The 16114-nt window shown below is 40.8% G+C and overlaps 1 protein-coding gene across 1 annotated transcript in view; it reads left to right on the forward strand.

The window, feature by feature from the left end:
* Window positions 1-9471, forward strand: part of TTC17 (tetratricopeptide repeat domain 17) — a 59045-nt gene extending 49574 nt beyond the window's left edge. Inside the window, exons 20-25 of the mRNA XM_030484045.1 lie at window positions 888-1008; window positions 1338-1497; window positions 1968-2051; window positions 3649-3768; window positions 5949-6092; window positions 8358-9471. Of these exons, the coding sequence (XP_030339905.1) occupies window positions 888-1008; window positions 1338-1497; window positions 1968-2051; window positions 3649-3768; window positions 5949-6092; window positions 8358-8489 (761 nt within the window). The 3' untranslated portion in view covers window positions 8490-9471. The remainder of the gene's footprint in view (window positions 1-887; window positions 1009-1337; window positions 1498-1967; window positions 2052-3648; window positions 3769-5948; window positions 6093-8357) is intronic.
* The last annotated feature ends 6643 nt before the right edge of the window (window positions 9472-16114 follow it).

Genomic DNA, 16114 nt, shown 5'->3' on the forward strand with positions numbered 1-16114 from the left:
ATGGGCAAAATTTCAGGTAACTAGAAATAACTATTGAAATACTGTCTACATAGCTGGTGCAATAGGCTGGCACGTTGTTAAACTTGGCTTCACACTGTGCAAATTTACGTCTACAATGAATTTCTCTTACATTTCAAACAGTTGGATGTTTCTCAAATGAGAGGAAAATGTTTCCTAACAGTTAACACAAGCTGGATTCCTAGAACTTGGTACAGTATCCACTAAATGTAAGGGAAAGATTTGGTTTAAATGTAAAGATTAGGTTCTTGTTTCTCCCAGTGATCTATTTGTTAATGTAAAGCAAGTTATTTAACCTTTCCCTGCCTTGGTTAACTTCTCTGCAGAATGGGAGGACTGACACGTAGTTGCTTAATAGTTTCAGAAGTGTTGCTATCTTGAGTATAAGAATGCAGAAAAAGCCACTGTCTGTCTTAATATTCATTGAAAAGAAACGGCAGTGGTTTTCACCTGGGGTTGTCAGAAGATGGAGCAATCAGCTTTTATTAGTTTTTACCATAGCTGTAGAACATAAATGATGACTCACTTATGAACTTTCTTTAAGGACATTTAAGTAGAGACGTTGCCTGTAAACAAGAGTGGCGATTGTTCTTAATCTGTAGCTGTTGAAAAAGTGTAATGAAATGGTATTTAAATCTCCACCTCCTAATCTGTCTTGTGTAGGATCCGGTTCTGTCTTTGGATCCCACCAGTTCCAGTCAGTCCATTTAGGTTCAGGAATGTTCCTAAAGAAATCTGACTGCAGGACCGTGACTTTTATACCATAGGGAATGTATCCATTGCTGTATTTTGTAAATCACTGTAGTGAAGTAGAATGTCCTTCTGCTTCCAGACAGTTTCTTTTCTATATATTTTTTTCTTTTCTCAAGGAAAAAGACGTGACTATCGTAGCCTTGGCTGGCCAAGTCCTGATGAATGCCTGAAACTCCGTAGGGTAGAGCTTACAACTGTAGCCAGCACATGGCTTGCTGTTTCTGCTAAAAACATTGAGTAAGTATCTCGTATGTGAACCTTCAATAAGCTACTCCCACAAAGCAAGACAGTTATATGACCTTCAGTGTGCATAAACTGAAGACTTTGGTATTTTTTAAAGAAAGAAAGAACTGCCAGGATTTCAGAGAAGTTTGGAAACATATTTCGTCAATAGACTTGCAAAAGAAAGTGGAAGTACAGACAGAAAATCCAGTTTCTCTTACTTCTTGAGCTACTCAAATGATATTCTGCCAGGTTCTGGGAAATTTATACTCACTAGAGAACTTTGTAATGACTCTTCTGTTTTCTTCTTCTGACTGATTCAGCTTGTTTTATGACCTTTGTAGCATTACAGAGCACATTGATTTTGCCACACAGCTGCAAGAACCAGCCATGGAACCCCTCTGTAACCCAAATCTACCAGCCAGCATGCATACTTTGGACCATTTACAAGGTGTCTCTAGTCGGGCCAGTTTGCATTACACTGGAGAAAGTCAACTGAAAGAGGTATGTCAGAGTTGAAGGCTGTCACACAAAAATGGCCATACCATGGCAGATTGAAGGTGCATTTAGCTCAGTGCCCTGTCTCCAAAAGTCACCTTCAGTGTATGAATGCCTGAATAAAACTAAAAACAATGCAGGCTGAAAGCTGTATTTTGCCAGAATGTTTTCCCAGTCATCTATGATCTGGCCTCAGGGAAATCCTAAAACACTGTTTGTGTCTTTATAAGTCTTGATGGATGAATTAGTGGAAGAAAAGTCCAACTGAGCATACATAAAACTTCAGGTATTCTTAGTATTCAGTACCATAGAGTTATAATACAGTGTGATAATACAGATAGTATTAACTCAAAATACACAGGGATGTTTAAGTTGGAACAGGTTTTGTAAAAGGCTGGGGAAATAAGCAACCAACAAGTGAGGGACATCTCTTACCATGTTCCAGCATCTAAGCACTTGTTCTTCCTCTTCCACAGGTGCTACAGAATCTTGGCAAAGACCAATACTCTCCACAGTCGTTAGAACAAGTTGGTACTCGAATAGCCAAAGCTTTGGAAAAGGTATGTGTAAATGAGAAAAATGAGAAATCTGGGCTTACTGCTCATGACTGACGTAGTGGTCAATCCAGTCCTGAACCATTTGTCTGAAATCCCAGTCAAGGAATGTATTAGTACTTGAACTAGGGATTTGTGTCTGTTCAGCATCTGTAATGCCCTCACAGGTATTTTGTTGAGCTATATCCTGTGCTTAAACTGTCAAGTGTTTTGCATAGCTCTCTAGTGAGCAGTATTGCTGGTTGTGAATATATATTAAACTATTTCAATGGTTCTCAGCCATCCTCTTTCTTTCTTTCTTTCTGTGCTGCATTGACTTGGAGCTTGTGCAAAGTTTCAGCTATCCAGTCACACTCCTGGCATGCAGTGGTCAGACAGCTTTTACTTTTTGCTTCCTTTTGCCTTATGCAGTGTTGGGCTGAAGTGTCGGATGTGTTCAGGTAGAGGTATGACACCATGTGCAAGACTACACTGCCTGTTCTCTCCAGAGAAAGCCCATCTTCCAAGCTAGGTTAAGGCTGTTAAGGACCTCAGCTGAGGACCTTGCGAGGAGATGATTAGAGACACAATTTTCTCAGGGTCTACAAGGTAGATAAGGATATAGGGATTGTTGTTATATGTTTACAGCTAGTGGGGAGGATATGCCAAGCTACTGTAGAAAAGAGCGCTCAGCCAAAACAGTTTGGTGCCCTTAGCCTGTTCTACCAAAAGCCATCCGAGGATCTTACTATGCTTTGAAACTAAAGCATATGTTTGTCATCCCCAAACAGTAAAGATATTATGCTCATGTTACAGGACTTAGTTTCTTTGTACTTCAGATGTGTAGTAACTCTTTCTCTTACGTGCTACAGTTCCCCCTGCAGACAGCAAGCTTTCTCCAAATAAGCTGAAAATGTAGTGCTGAGAGCAGAAAAGGCGTTCTCAGTAGAGCTAGCTGTGTTGGAAATGCAATACAGTTCCTCTGTCTACCAGTCTCATTCAGTATTCACAAGAGCTAATCAAACAAATCAAGATGGCTACTTATCTAATTGCATATGTGAGCATAAACATTCATTTACTGTATCTGAGTCCACAGAATTCAAGCACATAGTATTTTCCTTTCCAACACGTGACACGGGAGTCAGCCAGCTTGAGGCACCAGACTTAATCAGCTAATCTTGTCAGGCTTCTGCTCTGAGCTGCATCCCAGAGCATCCTTCCTTTTCCCAGAGAGAAGAGGGAAAAGAGAGCCCAATCAGCTAACTTAGCTGAATTTGTTGCTTTATGTTGGGTAATGTGTATACACATCTAGATCCTCCGCATCAGACAGCTGGTTAGAAGCTGTTGTGGCTGCTAAACTTTTGTTGCTGTTTAAAGCTATTTAGCTGCTCTTCCTTTCTTAAGAAAATGATGTTGCACTTAGAATCTCTGTCATTTGGCGATCTCATTTACCTGACTATTGCTTATATGTTGTTAGATAAGAAATTTTTTGCTGCTTTGAAATAGTTTAATGCGATTTTGAAGTGTAACACCCTCTACCTCAATATATCAAACTGGAAGAGTCAAAGACAGGAGGTCTTTGCTAAAGGTGTTTGCATGACTGGTTTTTATGTTCTTTTGCCAGAATCAGACTTCATGGGTCCTCTCTAGCATGGCAGCTCTTTACTGGAGAGTGAAAGGCCAAGGAAAGAAGGCAATTGATTGCTTACGGCAAGCACTGCACTATGCACCCCATCACATGAAGGTGCGTATGCATGTGCCCACTACTTAGATGAAACAATGTTTTGCTTGTCACTATAAAGCTTTCACAGACTACTGTTAAGACCAATATCGTGTGTATCAGTCTCTATAATGTATTAGATATGAGCTGGTTGTGGTGGAACCTTACGACTTTCACCACCTATTTAGTGTGGACTGTCTCTCCTTAAAAATAATAAGAAGGAAAAGGGCAACTGCAAGAGAGGTTCTGTGGAATTTCCTGCATGTCAATGGGTTTGACACCACTCTGGGCAATGCAGGCTTGAACTCCCCTCTATTATGTAGGACTTGGAATCTTCGTCAGCCTTTGACTGGATGAGTCTTCTAAGATGTGGGGAATATATTTTCTAGTTATGCTTTTAAAGAGGGGAGGAGGTGATATCTAAAGGAATAACTGAAATGCTTAAATCTTAAGTATTTGAGCTGTGAATCTCAGCTGGACACTAGTGCCTGACTTTGTGCAGCAGTTGTGCTTTACGCCAAAAAAAGCAGTACTTTGGACATAATCTTCTGGTTAATGTTTCAGTTGACTAAAGTGCTTCGCACCCTTCACCTTGCTACATGGTATGCTGAGCATTACAACATCTATTCTTCTACGCCAGGCCTCCCCTTTCAAACTCATAAATGCAATATTGGCTTCTCACTCAACATTGCAGATTTCACTTTGGGACCTGAACAACAAAGTGGGGCAGCACTGCAAAATGTGTACTCCTTATTTTGAATCTTGGTCTTAAATCCTTCTCTGAAAATCAGGAGACAAAGTAATTTACACTCTCAGCATATCATTAGGAGGATTTAGCCATTAACAGTAGGAATGCCTCAACTAGGAAATGCACATTCCCACTGCATGTCCTGTGTCTCCTGTAATTCTGTCTCTTGGCACTTGTCCTTTTAAAACAAAGTTGGAACCAAGATCTAACACAACAAGCTCTTGCTTATTTTCTAGTCTTTCTATATAACTGGGAATGGTTCCTCAGAAATGGAGCTCTTAGCTGTGTGACTTGTAGGGGTCAGAGTATGGATTTGGAAACTACAGGATGGCAAGATCATGGTTTAGTAATGTTGTTTTCTAGAAATGTGATATAATGTTCCTTGGGAGTGGCTGAGACTCCAAATTTGTGCCTTGGTTTTGCCCTCCATGCTGAAACTGCCACCAGAGAAAACCTTGGATCTTGTTTGTAAAGATCCAGCTGCAGCTTGAACTCAGTGAGAGTTAGCACTGAATTAACAGCTATTTACAATTTTGTTTCATCCTCCTCTTTGATTTTATGCACTCTGGCTACTCTCTCTTGCCTTTTTGCGTGTAAATAAAAGGTAATTAATTTTCCTGTGGGCTTCTTTTGGGACCGTGACTTCCTTAAGATCTGCTTTGCGAACATGAATGACTTATCCACCAAAGGTACTCCTTGCCTTGTGGAGGTCAAGAAGGCAGGGATCGAATACAACCAGAATTGTTTATTGTCCTGTTGAGGGCACCTAAGACTTGCTCTTTCGCAGTATTTTGTCCTTTGAAGTCCAGCTCTCAGAGGGTCTGTTATGGCTGCCAGGGCTCAACAGTTTTGTCAGTCAGACAAGGTCACAGTCTGGAAATCCAGGAAATAAAACACATACCATCAGCGGCTAGCTGGGAAAATGTGTTTCTAACTCTTACCCAGCATCATGTAGGAATTCTGTGGCAGAGGCAGGATAAAAAACACTGCGTCAGCTGCGAACCCTCTTTTCACTTCCCTGCTGTCCCCTTTTGTTCATATTCCTTCCCTTTTTATGCAAGAGCTGAAGAAATGTGGTCAGGCAAAACAGCTGCTCTTCTCTCTTGAGGATGCATCTCATATTTGGGGTAAAAAACTAGTGTAAGATTATCTGAAATAATGTACATCCTGGGACACTTAGGTGAGTTCATTTTGTGAGTTATCTATGCCACAGTAGTATTTGTCAGTGTTGTGAGCAGATGTGTGTAGGTGAGGTTTTCCTCTTCATAACCCAGGTCCAAATGCCATTTCATAGTAGAATGAGTCTGGCTCATCACTTTCAAAGTCACCAGATAGTGAAGTGGGTATTAACCAAGTGAGAATGGCCAAGTGGTGAAGTCTTCCATTTGTCTTGCTGATCCTGAGACAGTTTCAGTGCAAAGAACCTCACTGTTTATCACTTGCTCTTCTCTTCCAGGATGTACCACTAATAAGCCTAGCAAACATCTTCCACAACGCAAAACTCTGGAATGATGCCATCATTGTGGCTACCATGGCAGTGGAAATAGCACCACACTTTGTGGTTAATCATTTCACGCTGGCAAATGTTTACGTAGCAATGGTGAGTGTGCTGTCACCCACTTACATCTGTCTTTGGTACAGTATATAGATATAAAATACACAAATCTTATTCTCATAAATAATTTTGAAGGAGCAGCATTCAAGAAATTGGGGTAGGATCAACAAGGAAGAATATTTTTTGAATGCTAGAACTCTTATTACTCATTTTACTCTTATTAATCATTTAATACTTGAAGGCAAACATTTCTATAAGCTGTCTTCAGAATGCTGTCTGCAAAGCTTTAAGACTGTAGTAAACAATTGGTAATTTGGGTTGGCTGCCTGTATAAACACAGGGTTTTTTTATAATACTGAAAATTAATGATAAATTGGGTCTCTATCCTGAAGAGCTTTGCTTAGCACAATAAAAACCCAGCTCACTGTTACAGTGAACAAACACAAGGCAAGTTTAATTTCAACATCTGGATTATCAATGCCCAAAATGATGTACAAATTGAACTCAGATTTCTTCATACTGTCTATATATTCTAATCTGCAATTTAGTTTTCAGTGCTTACTCTGAAGACAAAATGTTTGTTCCTTTTTTTAATGCTGAGTTGGTTCCTGTGTGTTTCATCCTTATCATTAACTGGGACAGTATATTTGAAGGGTAAAAGTGGCACAGTTAAACTGAGACATAGTTGATATATGTGTCTGTGTCAAAAGTGTTTTCAATTACATGTTACTAAGTATCCCTGCCAGTTTTCATCACTTGTCACAGATTTGTCTTTAATGTTTTACTCCCGTGGTTGAGGGGATCACAGAGATAACAGGGCAAGTTGGGCAGGTAATCATGTATTATGGCTATCAGGGCTGAGTTGAAATGCACAGTGCTGTCAAACACACAGTGGAAGCAAACTGAAGCAAGGCATGACTTTTTCTATTAAGGTGTTCTGACAATTGCTTGAAAAAAATTAAGTAGAAGTTTGATGCTTGACTTGCTAATATCTTTTTCAAGTTAGCACAGTGCCTACAGATAACTTCATTTTCCCTGGATCTAAGAGTTTTCTCAGTGAAGCCCCATATTCATTATAAGAAATGACTGTAGCAACAAGACAAAATTTATCTTCTGGATTAAATTATACTAACATAAAGACAAGTTAGTTTATTTACATCATTTTTAACCTGCTGTATTTGAGAGCTGACTGACCAACAGATTGTAGATGTCATGTTAATTGATGGTATGGCATTGTAGAGCCCAACATTCCTTTATCTGCAAAGCTTCTCAGTAAATTGTCTTACAAAGGGGAAACAGTTGGCCATATTAAGGACTGAGAACTTGGGATGGATGCTATTGAAACTATTGATGTTGGAATCTATAGGAACATCGTAATAGTATCAGATCACAGCAAATGTAAATGATTACATCTAAAAATGGAAAGATCTTATTGTTGTATTCATTGCTGTCTGTCAGTGCTCCCACAAACTAATATGGGATTTTCTATGTAATTCCATATTGAAACTGTATTAAAATACACTTTTTGAAAAATCAAGACTTTACAACTCTCAGTGATTTAGTCAGTGTTTATAATGTGGCTAGAAATTAATATCATGTCTACTGTACGAATAAATTCACTGAGATAAGGAACTTAAGAGAACAAAAAAAGTGCTGAAAGTGACTGAAAAACCCAAAATGTTTTGGGTCTTTTTGTCTCTTGGTTTTCCTTTTCATACACTGTTGCATGTTGGTGTGCTTTCCTAATTAATAAAAAAGCAGGGTGACATAGGTAATTAGATTTCAGCTATATAAAAATAGATATTATTTTAGCATGATGCTCCTTACTACCATTCTGGAGTCCAGCTTCTCAATTGAAATTGTCTAGCTATTACATGCTTTTTAAGGTTTTGGTGGGTTTTGTTTTGGTTTTACTTTCTTCACTTTGAGTAATCTTTAAGAAATAATTTCAAGTTGTTTCTAACAATGTCGGCTTTTCAGCAAAGTTGATGGTTTTGCATTGTCCAGTAATTTAAACCCTTGATCTGTGTAAGTTCTGACTGAAACATGTTTTAAGAGTGACTTTTACGCTTTAAAAGGAAAAGGTGCGAACATTGAATGCTCAGCAGTGATTTGACTCCCTTCCATGGATTCTGGAGAATTGGGCCATTAACCCAGGAAAATAACAGTTATTTGGGGGAGAGGGAAGAACCACAGGTTCAGTTACTTTTGTGCATACCATACTCAACTACTGAAGACAGGAAAGGAGAAGAAAGTGTGTTTGGTGTTTTTAGAATCTGACTCTTTGCAATCTTCTTTCTTTCTTTACAGGAAGAGTTTGAAAAGGCAATGAAATGGTATGAGTCAACACTAAAACTTCAGCCGGAGTTTGCCCCAGCAAAGAATCGAATCCACACTATTCAGTGTCATTTAATCCTGAAGAAAGAGCGACGGTCTCCTTAGAGATCAGCATCTTTCTCTTGGTTTTTTACACAAATGTCATTAGTCTCTATTCCGCTTTTAAGTGTGCTGGGAGAAAGTGATGAATCAAAATTTTTAACAAGACTTATAAAAAGAGATGGGATTTGGATCAAGGGTTCCTTTTTTTTTTTTGTTGTTGTTTTTCTCAAATATAAGAACATCTTTGGAAAATATATTTCACAGACCATAATTTGAAAACATCCGTGTAAATAATTAAACCAAGAAACTTCCATGAGTCCATGACCACCTGTACCAGGACCCTGGCACTGTTAGTTTTTCCTTAATGCTCAGATTGGCATCAGCATCCAAAATAACTTGCTTCATGTCTTACAGTCAAAGTCAATGGAAATGCAAAGCACACACCCATACCAAATAGTAAGAAAAGATAATCAGCAGTTCATCCATGTGAAACTCATGCTTTGTCCAGTCTTGTTCACTCCCTACCACATCACCTGCTTTTTTGGAAGGAAAGGGACAGGATTTTAAATGTTTGTAAAAGAAAAAAAAACAACCCAAAAAACGTTAGGAACATCAAGTATTTTTGGAACTGTTTATTTCTGTTGGTGGATGAGGAGGAGGGAACAGCAGGACACTGAAATCCAAGTGGTTTTTCATCTTCCTTGCAGAAAAGAGAATTGGTAAAAATCCCAATAAGATGTTTTATGTTTGTCTATATATTCATAGCCCTCTGCCTCCTCGAGTGGCTGATTCACTAATTCTTTGCTGACTATATTTCTAGCTGTTTCAGAATAAGCTGCAAGTTTATGCTCACTCTGAGCTATTCTTTGAGCTCCCGAGGAGGAGGAGGAGGGAGGCAGTGTCAAGGTATCATCAGCAAATAAGTCAGGTGGAAGATTTCCAAATCAGTTCTCTGTTTGGTTGGTGGAAGACATGATTCTCCAGACATCAGTGATGAATCAACAAGGGCACATATTTGAAATAAAATAAATTGTTTACGAACAAATCCCAGTTTCTCCTCCAGTGTGTTCCATGCGCCGGTTGCAAGAGTCTAGGCTTGGGGATCCTCAGGAGCAGATAGAGCTGGAGAGGTAGGAAAGCCTTTAACGTTCCTGATTAGACAGTGATTTTCTGCCTGTCGTGGAAAATTCCCTGCACCTCTGTGCCCGATACCTTTTCCATGGCAGAAGGAAATAGGGAAAGTTAACTCAATCAGCTGCTGTCATGTAACCTGCCCTCCAGCTTTATGTATGGAGTGTGTGTGGAGTGTTAAACACACTGCCTAGTGATTCCTTTTAAAGAACTAACAATGTTTATGAACTTCCAATCTTTTCCCTCTTTCAGGGATGCAAATTAAGACCAAGTGTGGCAGCAGTGGAAACTATGACATCAACATAATTTTTTTCAATGCTGTAACTTTTTACTTTGGAAAAGGATCTTGAATGTTTTTCTATATAATTGAAGATGAGCAGTTGGAATGCAAATTTTACCTCTGTTTTATTGCAAGTAATTTTTGTTCATCTAAAAAGCCTGACAGAGGTATGAGCAAGTGCTACCGTTGGGTAGGTTTTTATTAAAAATGGGGGAATGTGATAAATTTTTGTCGACAGAGCCAACAGTGTGTCAAATTTTATTCCCTTCCCAAGGCTACTTGAAGGCTGGATGTTGTTGACTGGAGACAGGCGTAGCTGTATCTATGTAAACTCCAAGAGGAAGATCACTTTCTGGAAGGTCTGATACACCACCACTAGGATCATGGACTGGGATAGTGAGCTGCAGAGATTTCTTACATTAAAGGTGTGGGAGGGGAAACTGTTAAGGTGGGTACAAGGAAATGGAAAGAAGTTCCATATGAGCTAGGAAGAAAAAGAGCAAAGGCTTTTCCTTGAACTAAAGCAATGTGCAGAGTGGCTGCTTTTATTCAGTTTTGTTAACTGAGCTGCTTTATTTTCATAGTGGTTGATAAATACTTGGGAGTCACTTAAGTATATTTGGTAAATCTTCCATTTCCTGTGCTAGTTTCAAAATGTAATATGCAAAAACTCCTCTTGGTACAGAGGATCCACCTTCCTACTTGGTTTCCTAATGTGTCATATGATCAAATCAAGGGATTGCCACATGCTCAAGTCTTCTACTACATCTGTCTTGCTGATGATGGGAAATACCAGGATTTAAGTGAAGAGTAAGGCTCGTCCTTAAGAACCTAAAGCAGCAACATGCAGAGCACAGATGGTCATTGTTGGCTTTGACTAAAGATGGAATTAAAGTAGACCTTTTTTGGATCACCAGGGGTTATGCTCATAGACAGCACTGATGAATGCTTAAAATTAGCCATTAATACTCATGTTGGTTTACATCTTGCTTGCTGCAGTATTTATGTATTTTTTATTAGGAAATGCAGCAAGGTGCACTGCATACAAAGGGCAGGAAAACTACATTTATGTGCATGACCATACTATAGGTTGGTATTGCCACCAAAAGCAGACCATTGCTGCTCTTGCTCTGTTTGCTTCTCCAGAGAACTTGCACCTTACAAATGGTTTTTGAAAACTGCAGTAGTCTGATTTCATGTAATTTTTGTTCCTGAATCTTCATGAAGTCCTTTAAGGGAGTGTGTACTGCCTTACTCTCATAAAATTTGTATGTACAGCTCTTCATTTGCTACTTGGCTGCTGTATGCTGCATCTGCCATGGAACTAATGTTAAAATAGCTTCCCTTTTAAGTGTATTTTGAGAAATTTTAGGTAATTCCTCTTTATTTATGTACTGCATAAGCAGTACGTAAAACTGAAGCAAAGAAGCAAAGAGATCTACTTGAGAGCATAAACTTGACCTAATGCTTGCAATAGAGTGTGCGTCTAAAGATCTCACCCACTGATGAATCTACTGAGGAACGCTGGCCCCTGCCCTTGGAGAAGGTGAACGGAAGACTTCCCTTTCTCATCTCCATGTCTTCAACCCTCTGTATAAATGCAAAGAGTGGTGGGGTTGAGTGGTTTGGCTGTGTTCAAATGATAAAAGTCATTATGCTGAGCTGATGAACAGAAGACAAGTTGGGCAGCATGTTGAAAGGGAGGATGGTGAATTTTATGGAGCAAAGATGCAATTCCCTGCAGGATGAGCTAGCTATTTAAGGATGACATTCATCTCCTTCCATTTAAGGTATTTTAAATAAGCTAAGGTAGTTATCTAGGCTCTATCTTCAGCAGATGGAAAGGATTATTACCTTGAGAGGGTGATCCCCCCTCCCTGCTGTAGAGCATGACAAACTGCCTGTTCAAACTGCCTGTTCCTTTCCGTTGACTGTTGAGGTACCTTTGACCAACTGAACTTCAATATGATTTTTAATAATGAGACTTAGTAACTCATTTCATACTGACTGGCTCTGCTACACATATTGCAAAAGTAGTCTCATTTAGGGATGACATAACCATAGGTAAATGGCAAAATCCTGTATTTTCCAAAAAGGGTTGTTTTCCTTAGAAGTATAAATGGAGAAAAAAGTCTCAATGCAGATAGTGTCATGCTCCTGACATGCAGGGGCTTTTGAGGGCAAAACCTAGGGGAAGAAAATCAGTCAACTTCTGTCTGTGGAGTGGTGGTTTAGATTCAGCATTGATGGGATACTTCTACTGGTCAGGGCTGCACCCATGCCATACAAAAAAAGAAACCCCTAAGTACCACATTGGCACCTGATGTGACTGCAGCATCACATTCAAACCGCAGATTTTACAATGCAGTGGAGGCTGGGATCTTAATTTCCATCACTTGCGGACACCTTGCATCACTTATGATGGCCAATTTTCATAACAGACTGAAAACATTAACCAGAAAAGTTTTCTGATGGAGCTTACAACCACCTTTCCCACTCTCTAACCCTTCCTCCTTCCCTCCTACAAGAAAAGGATTAAAACCAAACAAAACCCCCATAACCTCTCCTTATGTATTAGCTCTATTGCAGCATTGTGACGCTTTTGCTCCCTGTGATTTCCAGTAGCTGCCATGGACTTGTCTGACTAGCAATTTAGGACCTCCTGGGCTTAGACCTGCTTCATGAATAGTAATGTTCCTCCCGTTGTTGCTGTCCTCCTGTATGACTTCAGGCAAGGCATTTCCCCTCCTCACCGTACCTCTCTTCCTCCCACACGTTGTCTGATGTCTTTCTAGAACATATGGGGGATTTTGGAGCTGGAATCATTGCTGTTTATGTCTTTGTAGGAGAAACAGTTGTAGTGCCAGAGAATACAAATAGTAGCAATGCAAATTAAAAACAACTGTGTGGAGACCTATGAAGCAGGGAATATGAAGAGTTTAATAGTCTCTTTATCAGCACTGAAAGAGTGAAAATGCATTAGGGGAACTTCCTTTGGCATTCAGAAAAATACAAGCTCCTTCTCTTCTCCAGAGCTACTGGATGGGTGGTCTTCCCATCCCAACCATGACTTAGAGGTGTCCCTCTGGAGTGCTGCAAGTTGCCTTGATTCTTAGAGGACCAGCTGGCCATGTTTGGGTCAATGAGACTCTCTTGAAATAAATGTCCCCATGTGGCTCTGTCACTTGTGGGATTGCTTTCGCTGATTCTTTTTTCCCCCCTTAATTTGCTGAACATACTCAAGCGTGCTAGTGATTCAAACAAAGCAAATGGGTCTATGAACACCGAAGCTTATGAAGCTTTCCTGTCAACCTGTGGTGGTCTTGCTGAGTCTGATGGCTGGTCACCTGCGAGAGCCAACAGAAGGTTGTCCTGCAAATAACTACTAGGACAGGACAACCAGTGAGTTTAAAGGCAATTTATTTTTAGTATTATTTTAAGGGAATTTGTATATTCTGTACGTAAAATGTTAAGAAAGTCTGAATCAAGGGAGAGGGTTCTTAAAGCTTTGCTCATTTTTAAGTATTGAAAAGCTCAGGATTGGCTAGGAACAGTGTTTTGATAAGGCTGACTGCTTAAAAAGGCAGCTCCTTGAACTTTAGCAGCTAGTTGATTTCTTTTAACCTTTTAAATCTGATGCTCTGTTTCTGGGTTCCAGAGCAAAAACAGTAAGTAACCAAGTTCAATAGTCCCAGAGGAGGTGCAATCACAGTGCCATAGAAGGAACAGTTTCCAATACAGGTGAGTGTGAGTTGGCTTTGTGGTATTTATAATCCAAGGGGATTGTCTTAAGGCAGGTGTTTTGATTTGTTTTCTCTTTAATCCACTTTCAGGCTGCTCCTTCCATGTTCAGCCCTTCAGAATCAGGTTATTACTCATCTAACAGAGTTTTGCTGTTTATATGTATTTGTGCCCATGGCATGCAGGTGTTCCATAGAAGGGCATATCCCTGCTCTGAAGGGTGCACAGCCCCAGGCATCAGACCACAGTAGATTTCCAGTGGTTACAGACTTTGTGGAACTCATTCCGTGGTCAGAATCAGACAGTTGCTCACTCAAACCACCTGGCTCCAGTCTTTCCACAGTAACACCACTGCTGGTGTTAAAATCCACATCTCTCTGAGCAGACTGCTCTGTCGAATCAAGCAGTTATTGTTTTAGTACAATTTAATGGGAAACTTTCAACCTGAATTTTTGACTGTTTGTTTGATCTTAATCCAATCTTGTTTTCTCTTTATAATTGTCTCATTCTACTGGTTTTTAAAAAAGTAAGTTATTTCCCAGTGCTGCAGGTGTTACAGGTCACAGTGTGATAGCTGGAGTTATCACTATGTCTTATGAGTGCCTTTTGCTGCCTTGTCTTGTGATCTGTATGCTGAGGAGCAAAGAAGTATTGTTTAAAAGTCATGAAGAGACATTAACCTGTGGGCAGATGCAATCCAAACAATATAAATGGATGGACAGAGCCAGTTTTATCCAACTGCCAGGCTGGGAGCTAAGGTAGGAAACCATATTCTTCAGGAAAAGGGAAAAGAAACCAGGTTTTAGTGGTGAAACTCTCAGAGGAGGGAGAGAAAGCTCCAGGTGAAAGCAGGGAAGCCAAGGGTCCTGTTTTTGTAGCATCAGAGACTGTTTCTGACTGCAGGGCCAGATGCGGTAAAAAGGACAAAGAGGTGGCTTGGATGGATGGTTTCTTCTGGTTGTCTGGGAAGGTCAGAGAAGAAGGAGAATGGATGAGAAGCCATGAGTTGATGCTGCAGATGGTGGTGCCATTGACACATAGTCCTCTGCATGTTCAGATGTGCTATATGTCCTCGTAGGCTTTGGAGGATGAGAGCTGCTCACCCCACAGCTAGCACCAGTGTGGGTGCCGAGGGATGAGCATAAGCATGGAAACATCCCCTGGGTGATGGGACAAAAGCTCCCAGTGCTGAGGTTGGCCCCGGATCCCCAGGGCAATGTGTCTGAGAGCGCTCTGCAACCACACCAACACCTCCCCTGCTCCACCCTACCACACCAACGCCTCGGTGCGCTGCCATCCCTCCCTTTGGAAGCGGTCGTGTAATACCGTGGGGTTCTCTTCTATGAGCTTGTCAGTCCATTTTCTTAACTATAGGCATTTGAGCAGCCATATTCACCTATGGTGAGGCTGTTACCTCTTGTCCGAGTAACAAGGGATGGGACAAGAGGAAATGGCCTGAAGCTGCACCAGGGGAGGTTTAGGTGGAGATTAGGAACAATTCCTTCCCCAGAGGGTGCTCAGGCATTGGAACAGGCTGCCCAGGGCAGGGCTGGAGTCACCGGCCCTGGGGGTCTTCACACACCGTGTAGATGAGGCCCTCAGTGCCATGGGTTAGTGGTGGCCTTGGCAGTGCTGGGGTAATGGTTGGACTTGATGATCTTAAAGGTCTTTTCCAACCTAGTTGATAATATCATTCTATGGTTGGGAGTTTCAGTGTTAGTTTAGTTTCCAATGAAGAAGTATCCATTTTGAACCTGCTAGTTTTGCGTGATGCTTCCTACTTCTTGTATTAGAAGAGACCATGAACAGTTGTTTTCCTTCACCTTTTCCATTAGATGCTTATCTAAGACATGCCTTTTTGACGAAACCAAAGCCTGACTGTGGGCTTTAGCCTACTGACTTGTTTGAGAAGGTAGAACACTTACTCAAAATAGAAATTTTTTTTAATAAGGAGACTGTACAGCGTCTGCTTTTTCTCTGAATTCACCTGGATTGCAGATACTGCTGGAAAAGAAAGGTCAGGACATGATTCAGGTAAGTGATGTGTTAACACTGGGGTGGCCAAGCTACAGCCCACACTCCACATCTTCTGGCCCACTCACTCTTGCCCTCCTTCCCAAGGCCCTGCAAGGTGCAGTGAGGTCTGTGTCAGTGGCACAGGGACGTGTCTTCCTCTGGGGACATCTGAGGAAGAGTTTTCTATACAAGTGGATGGCATCATGGCATGTGTGTATGTCCCCAAGCAAGGATGGATGCACACATCCGCATAACAAGAAGTACATGACACGTGCCCTGCCTCGTTGGGTAACATGAATAGCAGATCCCTTTGCTTTGCTGGTCATGCCTCTGGCCAGACAAGCTCAGTGGGGTCACAAAACATGCTTTTTTAAAGACTTTGTACTAAAAGGACATGTTGGACGGGGCTTGGAGTAACCTGCTCTAGTGGAAGGTGTCCCTGCCCATGGCAGCGGGTTGGAAGTGGAAGAGCTTTAAGGTCACCACACCAATGTCATTGCATACCAGCCTATGAATGCAT

Source organism: Strigops habroptila, chromosome 4 (genome assembly GCF_004027225.2).
Source record: "Strigops habroptila isolate Jane chromosome 4, bStrHab1.2.pri, whole genome shotgun sequence".
Lineage (NCBI taxonomy): Eukaryota > Metazoa > Chordata > Aves > Psittaciformes > Psittacidae > Strigops > Strigops habroptila.